The sequence below is a fragment of the Archocentrus centrarchus genome, chromosome 19 (assembly GCF_007364275.1).
Source record: "Archocentrus centrarchus isolate MPI-CPG fArcCen1 chromosome 19, fArcCen1, whole genome shotgun sequence".
Lineage (NCBI taxonomy): Eukaryota > Metazoa > Chordata > Actinopteri > Cichliformes > Cichlidae > Archocentrus > Archocentrus centrarchus.
Window position 1 is genome coordinate 25,250,918 of NC_044364.1, and position 16,178 is coordinate 25,267,095.

Genomic DNA, 16,178 nt, shown 5'->3' on the forward strand with positions numbered 1-16,178 from the left:
AACAAGCTGTGAGCGCAGTGCAGCAGGTGTGGAAAGCAGCCAAAGCCACCGGAGATAAATTCAACAAGAAGCATTGTTCCAAAAATGGAAACCGTACGCAGTAAACCGCAGAAAACGATGATGGATTTTGTTCCTGGCCTATTTTCATCTATGCTGGACGGATATTTGTGCGTAATCTGGTGATCGGTGGCCAGCACTGTTGCCAACTTTTGTGTAAAAAAACTTGCTGTTGGCTGTCTCAAAAATTGCTAAAGGACGAATCGAGACCCGAGGGTGTGTGTGGTCCTCCTCGGTGCCAAAGAGAGGTCTGGGCGACGCCACAGCGTACGAGCAGTATGAGCGCTGTATGTACACAAAACACGGTGACAGCGGAGTTTTCAGGTTTCTGGTGTTGTGTCAAAAAGGGATTTCCTTTTTTTTTTTTTTATGTTTTTTCTTTGCTTAAATCGGTAAATATACTAATGGACAGGATTTGTGAAGGGCTTATACATATAAAATGAAGAAATGACTTGTTCTTACCCTCATTAATAATGAATATATTGTAGCGTCTGTTAAGACGTTGAAGAAGATGGTGAGAGATTCTGAGTTATTTTGAATGAGTTGAATAAAGTTGGACTTACCTAACGCTTTTGTTTCATTCCACATATGTTTTATCATGCGCCTTATAACCTGGTGCACCTTATGTATGAAAATAGACCCGTTCATTGATAATGCGCCTTATGGTCCGCAAAATACGGTAATTACATCCTCCAAACACCAATGTGTCTATTAAACTCCATTCCTACAAGACTGCTCAAAGAAGTCCTTCCATTAACTAATGTTTCGATCTGAAATATGATCAAATTATCTCTATTCATGGGCTACAAACCACAGGCCTTTAAGGTGCCAGTAATTAAACTTGTCTTAGCTAACTATAGACCAATCTCCAAGCTTCTCTTTATCTCAAAAATTCTTGAAAAAATAGTTTGTGAAACAGTTAACTGATCATCTACAGAGGTGTGGTTTATTTGAAGAGTTTCAGTCAGGTTTCAGAATTCATCACAGTGCAGAAACAGCATTAGTGAAGATTAAAAATAATCCTTCCTATGGCCTCTGACAGCTTGTCCTGCACTGTCTAGCAGGACAAGCTCATGTCTGTGTTTGTCCTGCTAGACAGTGCAGCTTTCTATACTGTTGACCATAACAGAGATTAGAGCATGTTATGGGTATTAATGGTACTATGCTGCAGTGGTTTAAATGATATTTATCTAGTAGATTCCAATTTGTTCATGTAAATGGGGACTCTTCTTCATGCGCTAACGTTGATTATGGAGTTCCACAGGGTTTTGTGCTAGGACCAATTCGATTTACATTATACATGGTTCTCTTAAACATGGGTATCTTCTACATAGCAATGAAAATGTATGCTCTGCCTACTAAAACCTCATGAAACACAAATTAGTTAGACTGCAAGAATGTCTTAAACACATGAAGACCTATAACACTGGGAGGAATCTTGGGAGTTATTTTTTTATGGGCTATGTCCTCCAGTGTGCATATTAAACAAATATGTAGTACTGCTTTCTTGCATTTGTGCAGTATCTCTAAAATTAGAAGCATCCAGTTTCAGAGTGATGCTGAAAAACTAGTTCATGCATTTGTTACTTCTAGCCTGGAATATTCTAAATCATTATTATCAGGTTGTCCTAAATACACACTGAAAAGCATTCAGTTGATCCAAAAGGCTGCAGCTTTAATATGTTAATATGTTTCTACCATATTAACATTGATTTACTGGCTTCCTGTCAAATCCAGAATTTAGATTTAAAAATCACCTTATCAGTTTTTGTGCCATTGGCACCAACAACCATGCCACATTCAAGTCACTTAAATGACCTTTGGTTCAGATAGGTGACTTAAGTGACATTGATTCTTTCTTCCTCATTCTGATGCTCAGTTTGAACTTCAGCAGGTCATCTTGACCGTGTCCACATACCATGTGATTGGTTGATTCAATTTTTTGTGCTAATTAGCAGTTGAACAGATGCACACCTAATAATGTGGCCACTGAGTGTATTTGGTGAGCTGGATAAGGTGCCATCAGTCATCTCTTTGGATCCGTTTTCATTAATTTTCTTATACTGGAATATATGTATCATTCTAAAAGTTTCTTGTGTTTATGGAGAAAGAAATAATTAGTACTTGGGGACAGAGCAAAGTCATTTCTTTTTATTATCTAATTTTTCACTGAAATGAATGGGTTGCAGTTTGTGACAGCAAGTCCAATAACTGTCTCATGTTTTTTTCCCATATTATATGAATATTGACTTAATATATTATTCCTCTTTTCTTAGCTAAAAGTGAACTGGAGATGCTGGATTCTCAACTCAGCAGCACTCACAAATTGTAAGAACAATCTTCTTTATTTGTTACATTTGTGACACCAACGTCTCATTAGCTGTTTTCATATATGCACTGCAGCTCTGTTTTTGTTTGTTTGTTTATTTGTTTGAGATTTTGTCACTGCTGGCAGTTTTATTAAAGTATTTGGGGTAACGTTTTCTTTTACGGCCCTCCCTTAGGCCGTAACTACGCGTAATTTACAGGGATTTATCTTGTAAGTAAATTTAAATTATGTGTAATTAGGCTGTACTATTTTTAATTAGGCCATAATTATTTTTAATAAGGCTGAATTATTTTTTAATAAGGCTGAATTATTTTTAATAAGGCCGTAATTCTTTTTAATAAAGCTGAATTATTTTTATTAAGGTTGAATTATTTTTAATAAGGCCGTAATTCTTTTTAATAAAGCTGAATTATTTTTATTAAGGTTGAATTATTTTTAATAAGGCTCAATTACGTAACGCTTTCTTTTACAGCCCGCCCTTAGGCTGTAACTATGCTTAATTTACAGGGATTTATCCTGTAAGTAAATTTAAGTTATGTGTAATTAGGTTGTACTATTTTTAATTAGGCTGTAATTATTTTTAATAAGGCCGTAATTATTTTTAATAAGGCTGAATTCTTTTTAATAAGGCCGTAATAAGGCTGAATTAGTGGGCGCTCACCGACGCCACCTAGTGGACGCGGGAGAAGTTCAGCAGCCGAACCATGTGAGGTACAGGTAGCCTGCTGGGCTGACAGCATCAAGGTGAGCCCACGAATCTCCGGTTAGCGACACCCTCTGAACATGGCATGGCTCGAACGCGCCACAGGTCAACGGTCAATGCGTTGGGTGCAAGGGCCTGATCATCACCGCTTGCAGCTTTAATTTTTTTTTTTTAAATGTTTTTATTTAATATTAATTGTACAGAACTGAACATAATGTCATCAACACGACTCAGGGAATCAAATCAAAACACAAAGCACAAGAGATGGCATATCATAATAAAACATGAAGTGAGGAGACGTATACACAAATGCAAACTTGACACCACATAAAGAGGATGCAGACTAGACACAACACAGGGAGACAGACTGCGAAAAATAAACAAAGGAAACTCCACACAGAGGGGAAACACTATAGCATGGAACACAGGGAGAACTGAGGTATAAAGCAATGGGAACTACCTAGGAATACATGAGGGGAACAAATGAAATATAACAAAACAGTAACAATTAGGGTAACAGAACTACAAAAGACCATAAACTAAGAAACAAGGGGTCACACCCAGGACCATGACAAAGTTTTCCCAGAAAAATGGAGAAGTCTGTATTTTTATCGTAGGTACACTTTGACTGTGAGAGACACAATCTAAATAAAATCCAAAAAAACACATTTTATCAATTTTGAAAATTAATTTGCATTTTATTGCATGAAATAAGTAGTTGATGACCTATCAACCGGCAAGAATTCTGTCTCTAAGAATAGAATTGTTCTTAGAGGATACATCCCTGTAAAATACTTAGTCAAAGTAGTATGGTCTTAGTCACAGTAATTATTCAATTCAATTCAATTCAATTCAATTCAATTTTATTTATATAGCGCCAAATCACAACAAACTGTCGCCTCAAGGCAGCCTCAATTATGGCCTTAGTCTAAATAATACAGCCTTATTCAAAAAATAATTCAGCCGTATTACAAATAATTCAGTCTTATTCAAAATAATTCAGTCTTATTCAAAATAATTCAGCCTTATTAAAAATAATTACAGCCTTATTAAAAATAATTCAGCCTTATTAAAAATTATTACAGCTTAATTAAAAATAGTACAGCCTAATTACACATAAGTTAAAGGATACAGGATAAATCCCTGTAAATTACGCGTAGTTACGGTCTAAGGGCGGGCCATAAAAGAAAGCGTTACCGTATTTGGTTTTTCAGATACAGGTCAATAAGCCTGTGCTGTCACCCCATGGGTCTATTAATATGTTGAATGGCCACAGTCAGGTAGCTTATGCTCTAATGTCAAATTTATTGTGGTCCTGGGCCTGTGATCCAGTGTTTTTAGCTCGTTTCAGTTTCAACCTTTGTTTTTTAATGTCTCCCAGTGTTTCTTAAGTTAGTATGGGTGTACATTTTCTTATAGCTTCTGGTTTGGTTCCCTGTTTGTATCCTCAGGCCTTAGTTTCATTTTTCTGAGCATTCTTGGTTATAATTATTGATATTAATTCCTTGTTTCCCTGTGCTCTTTATTTCAAGTCTGCATTATTGCCATGTTCGTCATTTCCTGTTTTATTTCTGCTTTATTTTGCCAGCCCTTGTCCTGTGTGCACATTGCTCACCATGATAAAACATTATGACAGACAGGACAACGTTTGGCTGTTGCTGCATGCTCTCTCATAGCAGAATAAAGTGAGAGCAAAACAGCGTATCAGACAGCCGCCTGATGCCCAGCTGTCACCTACTGACGGTTTTGGGTATTGTCCCAAAGAAGAGTCCATGAAGACTAAATTAAAGTCTCTTAAGTCTTTTTAATAAATAATATATCAGCAAGAGCTGGGATAATTATCCTGCAACTATTGACCCTTATGGTATGTAATGACATAAAAAAAAATAATGTGGCCATCTTTTGTGTGTCACATAAACAGAGAATCTCTCCATCCATCCATCTATAAATCCATCCATCCATCCAGCCATCCGTCCGTCCATCCATCCAGCCTCATTTTCAGCTATTTTTCACTCACTTTTTAGATTTAGGAAAAGATTATGTTGGTGGTAAAATATCATCTGTTTCTGTGAACGGACCTTCACCATAGTAGGCCAACTACTTAGTTGCCATAAAAATGTAAATGAACAGCAGGTTTGATAAGATGGTCAAACTTGCTGCTCAAAAAATTCAACTCAAAAAAATTTGAGTATTGTAAAAAAAGAAAAGAAGAAAACTGTTCCTTTCCTTTCATAGAATTCCTTCATTACACCTAAAGTGAAATATTTCTAACCTTTTTTATTTGATTATGGTTCATAGGTAATTATTTCAATATTTAGTTTTGAGTGAAAGTTATTGTTATACTAGCATACATGCCATGTATCTCTCAGTCTAGTTGATTAAAACCACAATCATGGAGAAAACTAGACTGCTGTTTTCCAGATGAGAGTAAGCCACAGATGATCATTCCTAAAAAGGCTGTCTGTTTCCAGAATGCTGTATTAAAAATCATATTAATGGAATGTTGACTGGTAGGTGCACAAGCACAGCAGCACAAGCAGGGATGACTGCAGCCTTGAGGGGGTTTCAGAAAAGTTGATTCAAGAACTTGGTACAGTTTCACAGGGAATGATCTGAGGCTGGTGTCAGTACATTAAGAACCACTACACCTCTTCAGGAAGGGGATAAAACTGTTATATTCCTAGTAGGAAGAAACTCCTTCACTAGAGAAAATATCAGGATGATCTTATGTGGACTAAGGAGAAAAAGAACTAGACTATTAGTCAGTGGTCAAAGTCCTCTTTTCAGGACTTCAAGTATAGTATATTTGCATTTCATTTGGAAATCAAGGTCCTAGAGCCTGACAGAAGCAATGTTTGATGATTTGAGGTTGTATGTTGTTGTTCAACAGTAAAGGTGCTCTTAGTTTATATCTGTTTGCCAAGTCTTGCATTTGAGTGTGCACTTTGCCTATCATGATGTAAACATCGTAAAGCTCTTTAAGATTCTAGATTGCATCTTCAAATCACCTGACGTAAAGACCGTTTCAGTTGGGCTGGATGCCATAGATGCCCTAGTGAAAAGGAATTTGCTACTTCTCCCATTTTCAGAGACCTCCAGTCTCTGCTCTAATTCATCCTAAAGGTATTCGATCAGGTTGAGGTCAGGACTGTGTGCAGGCCAGTCAAGTTCTTCCAGACCAGACTTGCTCATCCAAGTCTTTAGATCAGATATAACTTTATTAATCCCTTTAAGAAGATTCCATCAGGGAAATTAAAGACCTTTTATAGACCTTGTTATGTGCACTGGTGCGCAGTCCTGTTAAAACAAAAATGAGCCATCCCCAAACTGTTCCAACAAAGTTGGGAGCATGAAATAGTCTAAAATACATTGTATGCTGAAGCATTAAGTCTTTTTTGACTAGAACCTTTGGACTGAGCCTAACTCCTGAAAAACAACACCATTATTCCCTCTCCAGCAAATGTTACACTTGGCATGAGGCGGTCAGACAAGTACCATTCTCCTGGCAACTGCCGAGCCTAAATGGAGAAGCATGATTCTTCACTCCACAGAGAACATGTCTCCACTGCTCTAGAGTCCAGTGACAACATCCTTTACATCGCATCTGATGCTTTGCATTGCGCTTGATGATGTAAGGCTTGGCTACAGCTGCTTGGCCATGGAAACCCATTACATGAAGCCAGGGGCGCAGCTGTATACTTTCTGAGGTGTATGCGGACACATTTTTAGCCCCCCCCCCCATGGGCGGGGGCGGTAATGCTAATTAGCAAGCTAATACTAACCGCTAAAAGCTGCTCCCACTTGTTAATTGAGTGAAAGGGCCTACACATGTAACCAGAAAGCACATCTAAAGCCTAATCACAGTCTACAGTGAACCTGTAGTTACATTTCTCGAGGTGCATGTCATTTTTCTTGAAGGCCTTTCACAGCTCCACTGGTGCTGAAAACTAATGTTTGACTATGGCTTTCTGAATACCACTATCGATTATTTTAGTAATCGAGTATTGTATCGATTATTCCATCAATTAATCAAGTAATCGGATAAGAAATAATTTTTCGTACTATCAGTTCATCTGCACATTTTACCTTCCGTACTGCAGTTTTTCTCTATGTCACATGTGTCAGACTCAAGCTCTGCGGGCCACTTCTGGCCACTTACGGCCAGCAAGATGATTTCATATAGCTATTATTAATAGCCCGTGGGTAAATGTGCTCCCACCACTTATACTACAAATTCCATGTATTGCAACAGCTGCCGGCAGGCCAAGAACTGTGTGCTAACCCGTTTTCCGTATTGCCGATTGAATACTTCGTTACTGTACTTAAGTAGATTTTTCGGTATCTGTAATTTACTTAAGTATTTATTTTCTGACTACTTTTTTACTTTACTCCCTACATTTTTATACAAGTATCGGTACTTTCTACTTCTTACATTTTCCACAACGGACTCCGTTACTTTTTAACACGTCAGAGAGAGTTTGCATTTCGGTCAGTGCGCCGTCAAACATCAAACGATCTGAGCCTAAACGGAGGAATAATAACACATAAGAGACCATCGTACTGCGTATCCTCCCTCACCGGGGCTTATCTCGTACAAAGGGATTAAATACGCAAACCCATATAATTAATGTATCATTTATAGCGCTATAATCGGGCGGACCGAGTCCGTAAGGTTGCGCTGCGGCACATAACAGCTTAGCTAGCGCTACTGAAGAGGAAGCGAGCATGAAGGAAGTAACGTGTGGCAGGTAAATGCAACGTTTCTAAATGCTCAACAAATATCAGCAAACACACAAAGTGTGTGCAGTTTGTCACACAGTGTGTCTGCTAGCTAAAAGAACAGCTGCTGTATTTCAGGGAGAGCAAAGAGAGAGAAGTTCACTCAGAGATGGAGAAAGAGGACAGGAGAGGAAGAAGAGAGGTTAGAATTAAAGGTAAGGACTGGAAAATAAACTGAACTATGCTGACTTTGTGTAATTCAAAGATTGGATGAAATACTGCAGTTTAGTGTGTAATAAATAGGTTAGCTTGTTGTACTTACTACAGTAAAGCTCTGTGTTGGTGCACAGTGTTTGTGTTCATGGTCAGAGTTACAGGTTACATCATTGCAGCAGAGATGAGTTTGAATCAAAGCTGCTGATGCTGAGATTCATTCACTGAATCCAACATTTATGCAGCCTGTATGCTGTCAGTGTAGGGGATGGAGATCAGCTCAGAGAGCTGTGAAATACTGGGTTACATCTTTGTGAGTTCACAGCAGGTCAAGCTGATCACAGCCTGCACACCAACATCATTTACTGCAGCTCACATAGAAAGCTGTGATTCTTCTCCCCATGCAGAGCCACTACAGCTGATCTTAGGGGGTTCCTCCACCTTCTGAATCCCACTGTAACCCCTGAGTATCCTCATGTTTGTGTTTAGGTGGAGGCACAGTCACCCTCTACTATGGAGGACACAGAGAACAGAGCTGTGTTTAAATTCCCTTTAAACAGTTTGTGTCTACAGAACAGATTCAAGCTGAGAGCATTCATTAGAATTAAAATTAGATTGGAATAACATTTCTATTCTCAGGTATATTTTATATTATTACAATAATATATAATGAGGTTCGGTTTGTTTTACACAAAAATAGCAGGTAGAAACATCCTCCAAAGAACACTTTTACTTTCTTACTTGAGTACATTTCAGAGCCTGTACTTTTTTAATTTTACTTAAGTTAAAGAAGTTGAACCAGTACCTTCGACTTTTACTAAAGTATTTTTTACACACAAGTACTTGTACTTCTACTTAAGTACAGAATGTCAGTAATTGATCAGTGATCAGCGGATAAAACATCGGTCAGCACTTTTTACAGTGACATTTAAAGCTGCCTGACTCCCCAAAAATGACCAAAGGAAAAGTGGAAAACAGGGATTTTCCAAACAGGTGGGAGGCAAAAGATCTGAACGCTGACATCGGAGGTGAACCATCTGTCTCTTTTCCTCACTTGCGCTACGCAGAATAGAGCGGATTGGTGGGACAGATACGGGAAAAGATAGAGAGGGAGACCTGCACAGGTGAGCTGACAGTGCATCACTGCGTCACACAGCAGGAAACGCTGCGCAGCAAAGTCCTGAAGACAGAACGCGCCATAAACACCGTAACACAGACAGGGAACTTTATAAGAGGCAAAGGTTTAAATCGCAGCAGTTTCAGTCTTTTCTGGAGTAAATAGCTTCTGAATTTGGTGACGTGCCTTATTACACAGGTGCGATGAGCTGCCTGAGGAAATCTGTCAGTTCATAGAAAGGGAAGGAAACGGCACCAAACAATCGCACAAACCAAACCACACTAGTGTAATTACCACCAGATTGTGGTTATAGTGATCGTTCTGGTGGCTACAGCTGATGTAGGGAAAAAATAACAGCTGACATTCTCTGCACAGCCAGTAAAACCACACAGACAGTGGAGGCGTGGAAAAAACTTGTCAGCGATGATCCACTCGTGTTAAATCGTGCCTGAAATTTTCATTTGATCTTCGTTTTTCTTCTTACTTCTCCTCATTCATGCTGGTTGTCATTTCGATTTCTGTAGCCACAAAATCAAGTGCGCACATGACCTTAGGGACAGCAAACGTGCACATTGTGAACTTTCCCTGCTGTGGTAGATTGTAAATTGCAGTGAAATAATTCAGGCGTAAGCAGCGATAAAAGCAGCTCCTGTTTGCTAAATGCAGTGACAGCAGAGCTCCGAAAGTGAAGCGGTGAAATCCTCAGCCCGAGTGGAGGGCGTCTCAGACCGGCGCGGCACCTTGCGATCAACCGCTATAGCTAGAACACTACACACACACACACCATCCGCGTACTCTCAACATTTACTGTGTTCATGTGTGCAGATCACTTATTCATGGACTTATAAAATACAAGACTTCTATGACATCACTTGCCGACTGTCTTTAAACGGGGACAGGAGGAAGGGAGGTGAAGGAGCGCAGGGGCGCCTAATCAGTGCCGCGCCTGTTATTGATCATGTCATATGCACAGCTGTTAAATACAGAAAATGCAACTAGAGAAATATTTTCCCACATCGTTTTGGCGCCCCCCTCTTGTGTGGCGCCCCTATGCATTGCATATAGTGCATACCCCCTTTTTGCGCCACTGCATGAAGCTCTCTGTGCAGTGTTCTTGAGCTAATCTGAAGGCCACATGAAGTTTGGAGGCCTGTAGCAATTGACTCTGTAGAAAGTGGGTGACCTCTGTGCGGTATGCGCCTCAGCGTTCAGCATCCACTCTGTCATTTTACGTGACCTACCACTTCGTGGCTGAGTTTCTGTCATTCCCAGTTGCTTCCAGTTTATTATAATACCACTACCAGTTGACTGTGAAATATTTAGTCATGAGAAAATTTCATGACTGGACTTGTTGCACACTGCACAGGTGGCATCCTATGACAGTACCACGCTGGAATTCACTGAGTGCCTATAAGGCTACGTTTACAGTGCAGTCTTAAGTAACCCAATTCCGATTTTTTGTGAAATCCAATTTTGTTTTTGCATGGTCGTTCACATTTCCAAATATATGTGACTTGTATGTGATCTGTGTGTGAACTGAAAACAAACCTAAAAGTGTCCCACATGTGCACTAGAGGATGCAATAACATCACACGTAGCAAGCATGCTCAGCTTTTGCAGAAGTAAGTTTGTTTTTCTTCCCGCTTCCGCATAGCAGGATGCAGAATAGTGACGTTTCTCGAGTATCAATGACGTGCAGGTCGGATGAATGTGACCTGACTGTACAGACACAGGTCACATTTGAAAAGATCGGATACGCATTGGGTTTAGGACCACATATCCAAGTGGCCTGGGTCACATTTGAAAAAATCGGATCTGTGTTGTTCAGACTGTCATGAAAAGATCAGATACAGGTCACATAAGGGCAAAAAAAAATTGATTTTGGTTGCTTAAGGGTGCAGTGTGAATGTAGCCTAAGAGCGACCCATGCTTTCAGAAATGTTTGTAGAAGCAGTCTGCATGCCTAGGTGCTTGATTTTATACACCATGGAAGTGATCGGAACACCTGAATGATTTGGATGAGTGAGTGAAACTGGAAATTTTTGGCAATATAGTGTATATCTAAAAAATTCCATATTCCATAAGTAGAAGATCACTGAAATCGAGTGTAGGTTTTGACTTTCCTGAAAACAGTATATTCATTTTCATATCATCAAATAGGCTAAAAGCATACCAGACTTGACTAACTGTAAGCTTAAATCGTTGACAAACCAAGCTATGATGACAAGTGAAGGAATGAAAAATGATGGTTCAACAGCTATGCAATCAAAACTACAGCAAATCTAAATAGTAATGAAAAACATTTTAACAAAATCCCTATGACAAAATAACCCCTTCCCTTCCTTCTACACTACATGGTATGTTTGTGCCAGTCTCCTCATTGCAAAAGCTGATCAGCCAAACACAATTGGTAAACAACTGTGTCTACCATTAGCCAAAGAGTTAACACACATCATGTATGGGGAGAAGGCTGCCAATGACATGGTGTCATGGCAAAATTGAAGCCATGGCAGATGATGTTAAAAGCACACTGACTGAGTGCATTAAAAGTAGTTGTTATTTTTCTATTCATAGCTTGATAAGACTACAAATGCTATGATATGGCAAAGTTGATTGTTTACACTAGATGTAAAAATATGCAAGTGCAGGACTTTCTGTTCTCTAAGCAGGGGTGAAAGTAGTTTTAAATTCTTGTTCATTGGAATGTGAATATTAGATAGAAAGCACTAGAAGCACTAGAAAAAATATGCTTGTATGAATGGGGGTGAGTGAGGCATGTTGTATAAAGTGCTTTAAGTGCCTAAGTAGAGTAGAAAAGTGCGATATAAGAATCAGTCCATTTACCATTGTAAAAAGGTTGAGAACCACTGTGCTAAGCTAAACTCTATGTGAAACAGAAACTTCCAATTAGCATCTGTCAGGATACTACTATCAGACGAATGTTTATTACATTTGGGGAGAAAAAACAAAACAAAAACAGCTATTGCATTTCATTTACACTCATGTGTTTGACAACACTTCTGAAATGTTCCCTTTTGTATCTCTTTCTGATTATTGGCATTTATAACAACGAAAAGAGAAATACCACAAATTTTAAAGTAGTTTTGATAAACTCATACAAACAGGAACAAGGTTTATTAGTAAGACAGTCTTGTGTCAGATGAAAGGTGAATCTTTGGTCCTTTCAGGTTCCTGGAGCTCACAGTATTTTTCTCAGTGAAAACCAAGGCAGGAGAGAAAGAAGTTTCACCCAACATGTTCTTCTCCATCTGGCATGAGTTCTCCTCTGACTTCAAGGACCAGTGGAAGAAGGAGAACAAAGCAATTCTCAAGGAGAGGTACAGTGATTTGTTTCTTTCTTTAGCTCTTTATTACCCTTTTTAAAAAAAAAAAAAAAAAAGAAAACACACACACACACACAAACCTTCCTCTGTTTCTTTCCTTCCTGTTTTCACTTCTTAATATCTTTCTTCCCTTTTCTGTCTTCCATCCTGTCATTAATCTTAGCTGTTCTGTGTGTGGTCTGTGTATATTCTGTAGGTTAAAAGCAGCAGAAGAGTGTTTCCGGCAGGCCAAGGAGAAGGCTTCCTACAGTGTCAAACCCAAACAATCATCGGGCATTGTATGTTAACCATAAGGTCCTCTTTTTCTTGGGTTAAAATCAAATGATTGTGCTGTTTAGGTAACAAACTAAAATTCTAAAATTTATTGCACATTTTCACTCTTAATTAACACACTAATTAAGTCTGATAATGATGTTTAGCTCTGCAGTTCTGACAAAACAAGTTGAATGACTGTTAAAGTCTTAGCGCTGGCGTAGTGACCCCTGTTCCTCAAAAACTTTTAAAGTTGGCATAACTCGAGAATGACATGATCTAAAATGTTCAAATTCACACCATAGATGCATCTATCAAAAATCCTGCATCCTGGTTACCTTGACCCAAAGGTAAAGATCAGAAGTACAACCACTAAAAATCTCTGATGACTTCAAATTTCAGCAACCTTGAACACAATAACTTGAAAATGATCTCACCTAGGATGTTCAAATTCACACCATAGATCAGGGGTGTCCAAACTTTTTTTTAAGTAGGGCCAGATTTGACAATGTGAAAGTGCCTGAGGGCCAACAGTTCCTGATGACATTATTTTAAACAATAAACGATGCATATAAATATTTTTATTTAATACTTGTGTGGGCCATATCAAATCTGAGCTCGAGCCATACTTTGGACACCCCTGGTCTAGAGTATTGTTAATCGTACAGTACCGAGCTCAATGGAGTCTAGTGGAACAAGTGGTGGAATGTAACTTTGCACTTAAGTGTATTGTTTTAACTTGCACTTGAATTATTTCTGTTACGCTATTTACTACTTCTGCTTTACTATATTTTGGATACAAATATTGCACTTTGTGATTAATACCATTTATTTATGCCATTAGTTACTTATTATTTAACATCATCTTCTAACATATGATACCATACACTAAAGTATTGGGCCACCTACATATTACACCTACAGGACCAACTAAACCATTGAAACCCATCCTGTGAAGTTCCCAGTGCCATGTTTTTGTGGTGATTTTAATGCCAGAGCAGAGGATGTTTGGAAATCTGTAGTTACTGAGTCAGCGAAGTGTTGGCAAATTTATGCACTATACATCTCAGCACTCAGCAACCCCATTATCTAACCTGATGTGGTCTGCCACTTCATGGCTGAGTTTCTGTGGTTCCTAAATGATTCCACTTTGCTGTTATACTAGTTGATGACATTTGATCATGGAATATTTAGAAGAAATTTCATAAACTGAGTTTCATGAACAGTGAAACATTCTTTCACAAATGTTTGTAAAGTCAGATTGTATGGCTAGGTGCCTGAATTTATACACCTGTGGTAATAGGACTAAAAACATATCAATTCAATGGTATTGTCCATATACTGTAGTCTAGATAAAGCCACCTAGCAATAATTTACATCCAGTTATATCTTACAAGGTACATTCTACATTATAACGTGGGAAAGGCCTCACACTCACTTAACCTTTCTGTCTCTTCTACAGAAAGCCAAGCTTGGCATGAAAATTTGACATAGTGGGCTTGGTGTGCTTATTTTCATGACTTTGGACACCAGCAGTGAGTCAAACATAAAAGTATGAAGATGGCCAATGAGACAACTAAGGGACGGAATAAATGAGAATGGCATCGACAGTGCAAGCCTTCTGTGGACTTCTTTCCTCATCATTATTTTTAAGTTTGGTCACATTTGTCTGATCTGTCTGCTTTTGCCTTACATGACTATTGAATTTATCACAATCATGAAAAGATGCAGGGCCATTAGGTGCACACACAGTAAACTTCTACTTCAATATCAGCATCTTTTGCCTGTGGAGCCCAAGTTTAACTAATATTGTAATACATTCACTAAAATAAGGACTATTGAGCTTCCTGGTAGAATTGTAAGTGCTTGAGAAATAATAAAAAGAATAAGCACTTATTTCCAATGACAGCGACCTTTATTAAAAGCCAATGAGCCCACTGAGATGTGATGGAATTGAAGCATCTGACCAACTGGCCAAAGCACCAGTGACATGACAGTGTTGCGGTCACTATTAAATATATTCAGTCCCCCTGAGTTGTTACAGTCTTTATCTAATTTTCAGTTAATAGAATTGGCTTTTTTTTTTTTAATTCTACTCCATGCAGAAGCCCATAATGACAGTAATCAATTTTTTTCAAATATATTAAATATCAAAACAGTCCTATTGTTTTGATAGGACTGTTTGAAGCCCATGAACATATTCAATTATCCTTCCCTTCAGTCTTCATGGACCTGCTGTTGAGCACTCCCTAGCATGATGCTGCCACAACTATGCTTCATCTTTATAAATGAGATGTGATGGCGGCTTTCGTGTTTGGTGATTCCAGGATCACCTCTGTCTCATGTATGACCTCCTTAGCTTCAATAGGGAATGTTTTTCAGCTTTCACTGGATGGTTTGAGAATTAGTTGCTACCTGAGTTCATGTCATGTCACAATTATTGAAGCCTTGCTCCAAAAAATACACTGCTCAAAAACATAAAGGGAACACTTAAACAACACAATATAACTCCAAGTAAATCAAACTTCTGTGAAATCAAACTGTCCACTTAGGAAGCAACACTGATTGACAATCAATTTCACATGCTGTTGTGCAAATGTAATAGACAACAGGTGGAAATTATTGGCAATTAGCAGGACACACTCAATAAAGGAGTGGTTCTGCAGGTGGGGACCACAGACCACTTCTCAGTTCCTATGCTTTCTGGCTGATGTTTTGGTCACTTTTGAATGTTGGTGGTGCTTTCACACTCGTGGTAGCATGTGACGGACTCTACAACCCACACAAGTGGCTCAGGTAGTGCAGCTCATCCAGGATGGCACATCAATGCGAGCTGTGGCAAGAAGGTTTGCTGTGTCTGTCAGCGTAGTGTCCAGAGGCTGGAGGCGCTACCAGGAGACAGGCCAGTACACCAGGAGATGTGGAGGAGGCTGTAGGAGGGCAACAACCCAGCAGCAGGACCGCTACTTCCGCCTTTATGCAAGGAGGAACAGGAGGAGCACTGCAAAATGACCTCCAGCAGGCCACAAATGTCCATGTGTTTGCACAAACGGTTAGAAACTGACTCCATGAGGATGGTATGAGGGCCCGACATCCACAGATGGGGGTTGTGCTCACAGCTCAACACCATGCAGGACACTTGGCATTTGCCAGAGAACACCAGGATTGGCAAATTCGCCACTGGCGCCCTGTGCTCTAAACCAATGAAAGCAGGTTCACACTGAGCACATGTGACAGACGTGACAGAGTCTGGAGACGCCGTGGAGAGCGATCTGCTGCCTGCAACATTCTTCAACATGACTAACCCACATGACCATTACTGACCCACACCATTACTGGCAGTGGGTCAGTAATGGTGTGGGGTGGCATTTCTTTGGAGGGCCGCACAGCCCTCCATGCAGAGCCGTCGCTATGAGCGGGCCCTAGGGGGCCGTGCCCACCCAC

At 39.4% G+C, this 16,178-nt stretch overlaps 1 protein-coding gene across 1 annotated transcript in view; it reads left to right on the forward strand.

Moving 5' to 3' along the window:
• Nucleotides 1-15,286, forward strand: part of fmn2b (formin 2b) — a 105,145-nt gene extending 89,859 nt beyond the window's left edge. The window contains exons 16-19 of the mRNA XM_030755152.1: nt 2,334-2,385; nt 12,327-12,476; nt 12,679-12,760; nt 14,197-15,286. Coding sequence (XP_030611012.1) covers nt 2,334-2,385; nt 12,327-12,476; nt 12,679-12,760; nt 14,197-14,223 — 311 coding nt within the window. The 3' untranslated portion in view covers nt 14,224-15,286. The remainder of the gene's footprint in view (nt 1-2,333; nt 2,386-12,326; nt 12,477-12,678; nt 12,761-14,196) is intronic.
• Nucleotides 15,287-16,178: the final 892 nt, after the last annotated feature.